This window comes from Rhizophagus irregularis, chromosome 4 (assembly GCF_026210795.1).
Source record: "Rhizophagus irregularis chromosome 4, complete sequence".
Lineage (NCBI taxonomy): Eukaryota > Fungi > Glomeromycota > Glomeromycetes > Glomerales > Glomeraceae > Rhizophagus > Rhizophagus irregularis.
In genome coordinates, this window is record NC_089432.1 from 3,785,604 (window position 1) to 3,798,650 (window position 13,047).

A 13,047-nucleotide genomic window follows, 5' to 3' on the forward strand; every position below is an offset into this window, starting at 1 on the left:
TCAATTCCCCTGGTAAAATCCTACTTTGAGAGCTGTGCAGGCATTAGAAATTAAAAATTAAATGTAAAAGAAAAGGTGTATTTTTTTTAAAAGAAAGGGATTTTTTTTCATCATATGGGAAAATTCAGAAACTGAAAAATATTTTTTTTTAAAAAAAAAAAGAAAGAAAATGTGTCGTATGGGAAAATCCAAAAAACTTTTTTTTTTAAAAAAAAACAATGATGATTGCTCAATAAATTTTTTATATTTTATATTACAATTAGTACTAATTGCTATAATTTGTTTTTACGCCAATCATTTATGCAGCCTAATTCAAGGATTAGAGCTGCTAATCAATGTCAAATGATGCGCCACTCCGAATCCCTATATAAAAATCTGTAGCACAGGGCGCAGACACATGATGATGGACGATCCAATTTAAATCCGCCTTTTTATGCAGGGTAGTCTTAACGTCACGGTCGCACAATGCTTTTTTTTATAGATATAGATTATTATTAATATATAATATGAATATGGGATCTGTCCAAAATCCTGAAACTCAAAATCCTGAAGGTGCATTATCCCAACACACTAAATCCCGAAATGTCAAAATCCTGACTTGTCTAAATCCTGAAACGTCAAAATCCCAAATTGTCATAATCCCGTATTTATAATCCTGACCCATAATCATATTGATTTTCTTTCTTTTATTAATAAATTTCAAGATTTTCATTTCGGTCAGTATTTGAATTTCGGGATTATGATGTGTCGGACTTATGAAATGTCAGGATTATGGCAATTCTGGATTTTGACATTTCGGGATTTAGAGTGTCGGGATAATGTACCTTCAGGATTTCGAGTTTCAGGATTTCGTACCAAACCCAATATTATTATATATTATTAACACATATTTTAAATTTTAATTGTAAAATATTGTAAATTTAATTATAAAATACAGTACAATACAAATCCATTATCTAATGTAAAATTGTCAAATTGTCTAAAAATTAATTCCTCTTATTATAATTGGATTGCTGCGGATTGTTAAGCGCGTTGTGACATAGCGCCCCTGGTAACACAACTATAAACAAGGTGGGAACGTGATTTGAACAATCACCTGATTGATCTTTCTCTGAACTGAATTTTTAGATACGTCCACAGATAAAGAATTTAAGTTATTGATTGTATTCGACTTGCTCTTCTGTAACACTATATCGCATATTTTTCTCCCTCTTACTTCCTTCCAGCCATTCTTCCGGACAAATAAAATACAATTGTGCGTTTTGATGATCATTTACCTGGGAGTTTATGGGTCACTTTATAGTATATTATTAAAAAATATAAAAAAAAATTGTAATACAGTATTTTAAAGAGTACAACAGATTACCAAATAGGAAAAAGTTATTGTCTGTTTTTTACTCTATGATAACAATACTAATAACAAAGCACATGAAATTACTTTTTAAAAAATTATTTCTAACTAAAAATTAGGACTATAATTTAGGAATAAGAAGTAGAATGGTAGTATCTATTCAATTTCAAAGCTTTCTTTTGTCAATGTTTCATATTTATAATTTAAAATCTATCTATCAGCAGAATAAACCAAATATGTTTAAACGAAATTTCGAAAATCATCTGAACAACTAACACAAGACTGACAACAAATCTCGACAATCCAAGATAACAAGTCAAAATCCTGACAAGTCAAAATCCCAACAAATCATTATACTGACAAGTTGATGATTCTGACAATTTTAGAACAAAATCAACTAAATATTACATATTGCAACAAATTATTTTATTGGAACACTCATCATTAAATTTACAAAATTGTCGATATAAATGACTTGTCAGGATTTTGGATTGTCGAGATTTTGGATTGTTTAAATTTTGTTGTCGATCTTAAGTTAGTCGTGCAAGTGACTGATCGGATACCAAAAAAAATACGGTATATAATACATTCGGATAAAGCACTATTCAAAAAATGCATATATCTTTTTTTGGGTAAATAAGTAAGAACACAGTACTTAAATGAATAATAGCATTTGTATATTACAGTATGGTGCCTAGAGAATTTAGTGATTATACTATACGATCACAAAATTATCTTTCTAAATTTAATAATTTTTGGTGTTGACGCGTTGTAATTGGCTTTTCGGATACCAAGTACCAATGAGATAATATTTATAAACATTGCAGAAACTTCATATTATTTTTAAACAACGTTGACACTGCGCCAAAATCACGTGATTACCGTCGTTTGTGCGTCATTATTGAACGTCATACGAACGCGTTGCAAAGGTGGGAAAATGTATCACCATTACTATACCTATTTTACTATTGTAATTTATTTTTTACAACATTGTAAACACACTTTATTTGCATATATATTTAATAAAGCAAACTATGTTATATATTAGTACATTACTAGTTACTACGCTAGCTAACTATTAAATTATACATTATTATGCATAAAAGTAAAATTATTTAATAAACATGTTTCGCTAAAGGTAATTTGAAAAAGTCCAAAAAAATGAAACTTTTCCTTAAACGAAATAATCCGAAGAAAGGGAGCCTCCTACAAAAATTCTACACGTTTAAGGACTTCAAAAAGCAATCTGTCCAATAACAAGAAGGTTTGAAGAAGCTGAGATCTAAAAAAAAAATAAAATAAACATTAAAAATGTTTCTAATTAAAGAAAACAATAAAAAGTAAGTTTTGCAAAGAAACTTACCGTCTCAAATCTATCAAAGCCCTTCTATAACTACAAAAAAAAAGTAAAAAGTAAGGATGTTTCCAAACATAACTTACTATTTCAAGATTCCAATACCCTATTCCGCTATTCGAAACTTTACAGAACCTATAAGTAAATAATTTTTCGCGATGAGGGAGCATTTTAAGTTCTTGTATCCGCTCTTCTGTATCCAGAATAAAAGTCAAATTTTCGCACTGAAGCCTCACATGTCAAAAAGTCTGGACATCTGAGAAGTATTGAAATGTAGAACCTAGAAAAAGACATGACTGTTTAAAAAAAGAAAAAAGATGATGAAACGTTAGTTAAACGTTTCGTTAAATAAAAATGAAAAAAATTTAACTTACCGCAAGAAATACAAAAGAACCGCCTAAAAAGATAAAGAAATGGACTGTTAGGAACCGTTTGTTAAAAAATGTAAGAAATAAATAAAAAATTTTACCAAATGTCTTCCAAAGTAACTTGAAAGAACTGAACCATCTAAAGAAAGAAAAAAATGAACCATTAGAACCGTTCATTAAAAAAATAAAGATGAAAAAAAATGAAAAAAATCTTACCAGAATCCTGATATCCCTTTTTCTACTTATTTCTTCTTCATCAATTTAAATTCATCATATTTAAAATAACGAATATACTCATTCTCTAGCTTTTTCTCAATCCATTTTTTTACCGAAGTCATTTTGTCATTTAAGTTATAATATACTTATTTTTTTTTTAAGAAAAAAAATTTCATCATTATGAACTCTTAATTTTCATTGCATAATGCAATGATTTTGTCTAATAAAGAAAATATCAAAATGTTGCTGCTAAAGATTTTATTAAACTGAAGAAGGTGAAACAAAGAGGAAGAGAAAAGAAGGGTGAGATTGTGAGAAAGGAAAAAGGTTTAAAAAAAAAAGTGGCTGATCTGTTAAAATTGTCACATTAATCACGTGATACATAATTAGCTTGGAGATAAGAATCATAAGAATGCCAAAAGCCTGTGTAATGTGTCTAGCTTTAATCGTAGTATTATTTTAATAAATTCGTTGATCGTACTAACCATGAAATTCAATATATAGTTAAATATAACTTAAACTTTTCCAGCATTATTATATTAAGCTTGAAGCTTGAAGCTTAGCATATACTTAAGTGTAGGCTTAAGCATAAGCTTCAAGCTTCAAGCTTCAAGTATTGGATCCGCAGTTAGCCTCTCTACAGATGGCAGGTTAATATATATTTAAAAAAACGTGATTCTTTTCAAAAAAAATGATGATCATTTACGTAATCATGTATTCCGTATTCATATAGTTGATCAGCAAATCCAATTATTTTTAAGTTCTTGGTAAAACTTATTAATATTTTTTAAAACTATCGCTCTTTTTACTTTTTTTATTATTTTTTTTTACACTTTTTTTTGTACAATGGATCGGAATTTGTTTTCATTTAGTAATTTTTTTTTATTTTTTTTTTTAGGATTTTTCAATTTAGAAATTTTTTTTAACAGGTCGGATTTTTTTTCATTAGAATTTTTTTTTTATTTTTTAATTTTTTTTCCAACAATAGATCGGACTTTGCCCTTTCTTTATGTTCGGTAACTGACGTTTACTAATATTAATTGGTAATAGTTGATGTCTTCTTGGTGATGAGAAATTTATTATTTTTTTTTGTAACAATTAATTATTCAGAATTGATTTTGTGATGAGTCTGATAAACCATAAATTCTATAATACTGCAAACATTTGTTTAATATTATAATATTTGTACTATAAAGTTATTGTAATATTAAATCATTCTAATTTCATCATATTGTAAATACACTTCACATTATTGTATTGTAAATATTGTAAATATAAATTACTGTATGTTCAGAATTATACAATGTCTTCTTAAAATTAAATTGTTAGTCTAATATTAAATACAAATCTACATAACTACTACAGTCTTTTCTTAACATGCAAAAAATTTTTTAATATCATATGTAAAAGAATTTTTTCTGAGGGTACTGACTACTTTTCGGAACCCCTTCTTAGGCTTTTTTTTTTCACCTTTTTAAATTTTTATTTTATTTAATTTTATTGTCTCACTTTTGCAATCAAAATTATTTAGCGGAAAAAATAAAAACTAATGGAACATTTAGCAAAAGCTACAAAGTGAAGAATGGTAGAGTAGCAAGAGAAATTTGTATGATGCTATCAAAGAGGGAGGGAGTACGTGGATCCTAGGCCATTTAGTGCAATTATTCTCAGGCTTATTGTATACTATTTGTTTTGTTCTTGTAACTATTGCTAGCTAGATTCCATCTCCTTTTCTACTAAAACGAAATGAATTATATCTACGAAATTTCGCCAATCTAAATCACTCTCACCTACACAGATTATATAAAATTTTTCGATTTTAGCTAAATTCCGTAAGAGTAGTTTCCAGAGATTGAATCGTATGATGATGCGAGTATGAAAGACATGGCGTAGAAGGTCCTTGGTCATATTATCTGGCTGTTAGAGGAGTCACAAAAGGCGGATTCAGCTGTTAAAGTAGATAAAGAAAAGTAAATAAAAAGGGTGTCGAATAATCACAGTAAAATCAGACACTGTAGAGTCGTATAGAAAGAGCGTAGCTCGCATCCCAAATTTGTATTTATCTTTTATTGTATTAATAAAAAAATTTATTTTATGTACACAGAAACACGTACACGTCTTAAAAGGCAAAGAACTTAAACGTCAAATCATTAATATTAATAGCTACATTATTGTAAATATAATGCTAAACGTCGCCTGGGCGATTGTCGCCTGAGTTTTTTTTAAATATGTCACATGATGTACAATATATAAAGAGTAAATTTACTATTAATTGGCTGACGGCTGATTTTTTCAAACTTGGCTAATTTTGATCGGCTAAACTTAAAAATTTTTATATTTTAAAAAAATTTTTTTTTTACAAACATATTTATCCAAAATAATCTTATCTAATGAAATTTTATTTGCAAATATTAAAATTTAAATCACACATTTAAAAAAATCACTGTATTTATTTTTTAATGAAGTGATACAAATAAAAGAAAAGATAAGTAAATTACAATGATCAAGAAAAAAGATGCTAATAAAAAAACAAAATAACAATGGAGTAATGAGAAGTAATAGAAAATGAAAGGGAGTAAAAAAGAGTAATGAGAAGTGATAGGAAGCAAAAAGGAGAAATAGGGCATGATGGAAGATGAATAGGAGTGATAGGAAGATGAAGAGGAGTGATGGGAGACGAAAAGGAGTGATGGGAAGATGAAGAGGAATAATGAGAAAACGAAGAGGAGTGATGGAAGACGAAAAGGAGTGATGGGAGACAAAAAGAAGTGATGGGAAGATGAAAAGGAGTGATGGAAGACGAAAAGGAGTGACGGGAGACAAAAAGGAGTGATGGGAGACAAAAAGAAATGATGGGAAGTAAACAGGAGAGAAAAAGAAATAACGGAAAATGAAAAGATGTAATAGAAAATAATGGGAGACGAAAAGAATGGAATAATGAGAAGTAATAGGAGGGGAAAAATTATGAGAGACAAAAAATAAAAAAATGATCATGATAGGAGGTTGGGTAGCAAAAGGTAATGATAGGAAACCAAGTAAAAAATAAACCATAAAGTAAAAACAATGAAGTTAGTAAGAAACGAAATATAAGATAGAAACAAAATAAAAAAATAAAAAACATACCTTTATTAATTGTAGAACCGAAAGAACTAAAAGATCTAAAAAAAATGAAATAAAATTAGTGAAAAACGAAATATGAAACAGAAACAAAATAAAAAAAAATAAAAAAATAAGAAACGAAATGTAAAGTGAAAACAACTGAACCTTAATTGCAGAACCGGAAGGACTAAAAGACCTAAAAATAATGAAATAGAGTTAGTAAGAAACAAAGTGTAAGGATGTAAGTTAGAAATAAAAATAAATAGAAAAAAAGAAAAATACCTCGAGACCGAAATAGCTGAGAAAACGAACCTTGAAAATGAGATTCGATAAACAAAATAAATATGACGCGATCATGTGGCCAATCTGGCCAATCAAAAATATTAAATTTGCCGCATGATCGAAGACCCATTCCCAATATAATTTATATCATTCTAATATTATAATTATAATTTTTTATTAATTTTTGTTAACTAATTATTACCTATATTAAATTCCTAATTATAAACAAAAACTGCTGTAACCATCTTTAATTTACTTAGTATTACATTTTAATAATTTTAATACTAAAATTTTCTATTTAAACAAACTCATTGGTCCCGGTGCGGAGCAACGGTAACTGCTAGTTCTTGTTATAAATATTTATTCCCAAAGACCCATTATATTTTCACTACCGCTATTAATTACAGATCCATCTATATATATACTTATATTACTTTCTCTATTAATTTGTTTAAATTTGTTTAAGTTTCATATTTATACTTTTAGTTTATCAATATTTTTATTGTTATTAAACAATATATATTGATCAATTAAATTCGAATTTGATGACGTATCATCAATCAACTCATACTTAATTCTATAATCATCTGGTTTATATAATCCCGGATTTCTATAAAACAAGTAATCTTGATGCATAGTTTTTTCGAAATGATATTGACTAAATTCCGTAATTATTATTGCATCATTATAAATCAATTTAAAATTCGACGATGTTCTTCTTTGCTTTTCTAAATAAAACTGAAAGTACGATTTGTCACGGCAGATACTAAACACACATATCGATCATAATATTTTCTACGATTATTACTCCAATTTTGATCTACATCTATTTTTTTCCCATTACTTTTGGACCATTATTAAATTCTTTCATCGTTGCTAAAATATTTTTTCCTCAACAAAGGCCCATGTGATACTTGTTGTAATTCGCTACCTTTTAAGTCTTCAATAAAATTGTTCGTCAATTTTATAAATATACATTCTTTGATTTTCCTATCCACCTCAGAATGTTATATCAATTCAGACTCTAGATCCATCCAGGCTTTTTCAATCAAATTCCTTCTAGATGAATTAAATCCAACGAACTTCTTTTGAAATATTTCATAAAAAGTTAACATAAATTTACCGTCAATCGTTATCATTAGGTCTAAAAATATTATTTTTAATTTCCTAGGGACAAAAAATTTCTAAAGAAAAGTGAATTACTAGTACTAATGTCTCCTTTAACGTTATATATATTCCCCCCTGAAATTTCCATTTTTTTAGTTTTGCAATTTTCTATTATATTAAAATTATTTTTTTTCATAAGTCTAATATTATCAACAATGAAATTATTATTTAATTCTTTTTTCAAAATATTTTTGTATTGGTTAATATCTTCGACTGTTAAAACTATCAGTGGATTATCTCTTAATAAAAGCAATTCTTGAATATTAAACAATCTTATATTCGTGATTTGACCTCACTAATATCTCTTGATCATTAATTTGAAGGCCGAAATTAGTTAACTTGGATTGAATTTGGTTGTCTTTAATATTTTTCAGATTATATAATTCTCTCATATGGACGATAGCATTTGGCGCTGTCCTAAATCCAATAATCTTTTTTTTTTCCGGTTAACAAAATTATTTATTAAAGAAATTACAAATATGCCATTAGTTTGATACAAGTTATAGAAATACTATATAAACAAAAATACTAAACTAATCCTAAATCCAATAATCTAAATCTAAGATATTAAATTCGCGAGCAAAGTTTTCATGTAGATCACGACCGACGATCGTTTACCTGGGTCACTTTATATTATTAAAAAATATAAAAAAAAATTGTAATACAGTATTTTAAAGAGTACAACAGATTACCAAATAGGAAAAAGGTTATTGTCTGTTTTTTACTCTATGATAACAATACTAATAACAAAGCACATATGAAATTATTTTTTAAAAATTAGAATGGTATCTATTCAATTTCAAATCTTTCTTTCGTCAATGTTTCATATTTATAAAGAAATTTCATTTCTTTTTATTTTAAAATCTATCTATCAGCAGAATAAACCAAATATGTTTAAACGAAATTTCGAAAATCATCTGAACGATTGACACAAGACTGACAACAAATCTCGACAATCCAAAATCTTGACAAGTCAAAATAAATTATACCGACAAGTTGATTATTCTGACAATTTTAAAACAAAATTATAAAATTTACCACATTTAAACTAAATATTACATATTGCAACAATTGTCAGGATTTTGGATTATCGAAATTCGTGCAACGAGATTTTGATCGGATACCAAACAGATAAAGCACTAGTTCAAAAACTGCATATATCTTTTTTTGGGTAGAATAAGTAAGAACACAATACTTTAAAAATGAATAATACCATTTGTATAGTACAGTATAATTCCTAGAGAATTTAGTGATTATACTATACGATCACAAAATTATCTTCCTAAATTAATAATTTTGGTGTTGACGCGTTGTAATTGGCTTTTCGGATACCGAGTACCAACGAGATAATATTTATAAAATATTTCACATTTAAAATATTTTAAACGCAAATTTAATAAATATAAAATAAAAAATTTAAAATAAAAATAAAATTATTATTAATTAACTAATTGATTTACTTATTATTAATTAAAGATTCGTGTAAAATAGGTACATCAAATACTTATAAAAAACTCTAAAAGTCAGGTACAGCAGAAGATTCACTATCACCAATAATCTTAGCAACTGAACAGGCGTATGGTTTTGTTAGTTCATGATGTCCAATTAAAATTCCAATAGTGTATAATAAAGGCAATTCTGGTGTAGTGCATTTCTGCGTTATAGAAAATGCTTTTCCGGCTTTAATCGGACAAGTAACTCCAGGTCTTGTACAAATATCAAACCAATGGGTATCTCCTATGGGTCGTTGCTCGTAAAGATCGTAGAATATAAAAGCAAGCCAATCTCCAGCGATAATATTGGTTTTCATTGTTCCTTTAATAACAAACGTTTCTTCTGTGTTAGAAACGGGAGGATCAGGTGTCATGTTTACATCGAGTACCACTACATCTGGAAAATCGGAACATTGTTGAAATTGAGTTTCTCTTTTTTCAAGTGCAAGTGGTGCTGCATTGACCGCAAAAAGCGTAGCAAATAAAACGAATGCCAAAATAAAAATTCGACTCATGATTACTTAAATTTTCTTGTAATCAGATTTTTATTAAAATAATTATCTTTTATAAGAAAAATACAACAACCACAAAAGATTTATTTTGTTTCATCTTCGTATTAATTTTATTAATTTGCAAATCTAGAAATCTAGAATCTATATCATCATGCTATACATCAATCATGTTAGAAGAAAATCATCCCTATAAAAAATGTTTGTCCGATAAATATTCGGAATGGGGTCAATTTTCCGGACACTCGCACGCTATTATACAATGTTTGTTACAATTTAATACAAGATCCCTATAAAAAATTTTTCAGAAAAATGATCACATGTCTGAGTTTCTTTGGAATAAAAACTAGAAAAATGATCATTTATTAAAGTTTTTCCCAGAAGTTTTTTTATAGGGGTTGCGGAGACTGAGAAGTTTTAACACATAAATAAAAAACGTACAATATCATGATTAACGTCCAATAAATGTCAAGTAAATGTTCGGAATGGGATCCGCGATTTTCCGAACAAAAAACCGAATAGTATATTTTTTATAGGGCATACTAAAATAATAATTATGTATTACTGCGTTGGATATCTTAACTAATTTCGTTTTTGTTTAAAAAAAAAAATTTTTAGACATATCTGGTCGTTGTTTCTTTAGATAAGAAAGCGGCTGTGCTTTGTTTATAACATAAGAAGTAATGATGAAATTTCAGCCGTCAGAATTTAAAAAAGGATATGGGAGGAGTGTAGAAATTTGAATTTTGTAGATCAGTAAAAAATTTTTATCTTTTTAAAAATCAGCTAACATACTAATAACAAAGCATATGAAATTATTTTTAAAAAAATTATTTCTAACTAAAACAAGAGAAAAATTAGGACTATAATTTAGGAGTAAGAGGTAGGTTTCATTTCTTTTTCATTTTAAAATTTATCTATCAGCAGAATAAACCAAATATGTTTAATTGGTTTTTGTACGAAATCTCGAAACGACTGAGACAAGACCGACAACAAATCTCAACAATCCAAAGTCTTGACAAGTCAAAATCCTGACAAGTCAATATACCGACAAATCATTATACCGACAAGTTGATTATTCTAACAAAATTATAAAATTTACCACATTTAACTAAATATTACATATTGCAACAAATTATTTTATTAGAACACTCATCATTAGATTTACAAAATTGTCGATGGATTGTCGAGATTTTGTTGTCGTCTTGTGCTCGTGCAAGTGACTGTCGAGATTTTGATCGGATACCATAAAAAAATACGGTATATAATACATTCGGATAAAGCACTAGTTCAAAAACTGCATATATCTTTTTTTGGGTAAAATAAGTAAGAACACAGTACTTAAATGAATAATAGCATCTGTATAGTACAGTATAGTGCCTAGAGAATTTAGTGATTACACTATACGATCACAAAATTATCTTCCTAAATTAATAATTTTGGTGTTGACGCGTTGTAATTGGCTTTTCAGATACCGAGTACCAACGAGATAATATTTATAAAATGTTTCACATTTAAAATATTTAAACGCAAATTTAATAAATATAAAAAAAAAAAATTTTAAATAACAATAAAATTATTATTAATTAATTAACTAATTAATTTACTTATTATTAATTAAAATTCGCGTAAATTAAAATAGGTACATCAAATAATTATAAAAAACTCCAAAAGTCAGGTACAGCAGAAGAATTATCAAAAGCAACTGAACAGGCGTATGGTTTTGTTTGTTCATGATGTCCAATTAAAATTCCAATAGCGTATGGTATTGTCAATTCTGGTGTAGTGCATTTCTGCGTTATAGAAAATGCTTTTCCGGCTTTAATCGGACAAGTAACTCCAGGCATATCCACAAAATGGGTATCTCCTATTAGTTTTTTCGCGACAACATCGACGAATGCAATCCCAAGCCAATCTCCAGCGACAATATCTTTTTCATTGTTCCTTTAATGTCAAACGTTTCTTCTGTGTTAGGAACGACAGGATCAGCCGATCAGGTGTCATTTTTATATTGAGTCCCACTACATCTGGTGGCAAATTGGGACATGGTTGAAATTAAGTTTCTCTTTTTTCAAGTTCAAGTGGTGCTGCATTGACCGCAAAAAGCGTAGCAAATAAAAGGAATGCCAAAATAAAAATTCGACTCATGATTACTTAAATTTTCATGTAATTAGATTTTTATTAAAATAAATGTTTTTTTATTTTTTTTTTTGAATTCGGATTAAATCAGTTACTTCTTTTATAAGAAAAAAACAACAACCAAAAGATTTACTTTGTTTCATCTTTTCTTTTTCGTATTAATTTTATTAATTTGCAAATCTAGAATTCTAGTATCTATATCATCGTGCTACATATCAATCATGTTCGGTGTATCCGATCTTAGTATAGTAGTATGATTTTGTAAAATAGTATGTATATTGCATTTTTTGTTAGTACGTATGATTTTAAATTGTACGTACTACTTTGATTGTTAAATATAGAAAAATTGTACGTATGTAGTGAAAAAAAATCATATACACGTATATAAATCATACTTTTTTACCAGCCTCGTCATACACTTTTTCGATGGCGCTCGTTCCTTTTTTAAAATATGAAAATAAAAATTTAAATTAATATTTTTATTTTTTATACTAGCATATCGTTATTTATGTGCATTTATCTTTAAATAAATACTATCATACATACATATTATTATATATTGTGATAAGTATATGTACCATAAAAAATCATACAAAGTAAAATTCCACAAACATGATACTAACTTACAAAATCGTACTATACAATATAATATACTCTGGGCTTACTTAATTATCACATAAACGCCGATCATTTTTTAATTTCATCACATACTCGCATTTTATAAAATACTATTGTTTGTTAGTTTTTCAGATATGTTTATTTTATTATAAAATTTAATAAATGGTGATCAAAAGAAATTTTTAGCGCGTCGATAGTAATAATAGCGAAAACTATAGCTAGACATTAAATATAAATTTAAATAAACAAATTAGATACTAGTAAACAAGAGATACTTCGTTGTTCTACGTATATCAAATAAAATAGTTATTTCTTACTATATCTTTTTCAATTACAATAATAATATTTATTTGTTTTTTTTACCCGCTTGAATAATTCTGATTCATAGCACACATCGAAATTAACGGTACATTATCACGTTTCACCAATCCCAACCCGCTTAAACAAATCA

The 13,047-nt window shown here is 27.5% G+C and overlaps 2 protein-coding genes across 2 annotated transcripts; both read right to left on the bottom strand.

Annotated features, from left to right (window-relative positions):
• Positions 1-9,353: 9,353 nt before the first annotated feature.
• OCT59_024129 (uncharacterized protein) lies at positions 9,354-9,845 on the bottom strand (the record flags this gene model as incomplete). Its single annotated transcript, XM_025329609.2, has 1 exon — positions 9,354-9,845. One exon carries the CDS (start codon positions 9,843-9,845, stop codon positions 9,354-9,356), a length of 492 nt encoding a protein of 163 aa, XP_025183841.1.
• Positions 9,846-11,494: 1,649 nt separating this feature from the next.
• Positions 11,495-11,886, bottom strand: OCT59_024130 (uncharacterized protein; the record flags this gene model as incomplete). The annotated part of the gene is made up of 2 exons (XM_066135201.1): positions 11,495-11,769; positions 11,865-11,886. 2 exons carry the CDS (start codon positions 11,884-11,886, stop codon positions 11,495-11,497), a joined length of 297 nt encoding a protein of 98 aa, XP_065991248.1.
• Between the last annotated feature and the right edge of the window lie 1,161 nt (positions 11,887-13,047).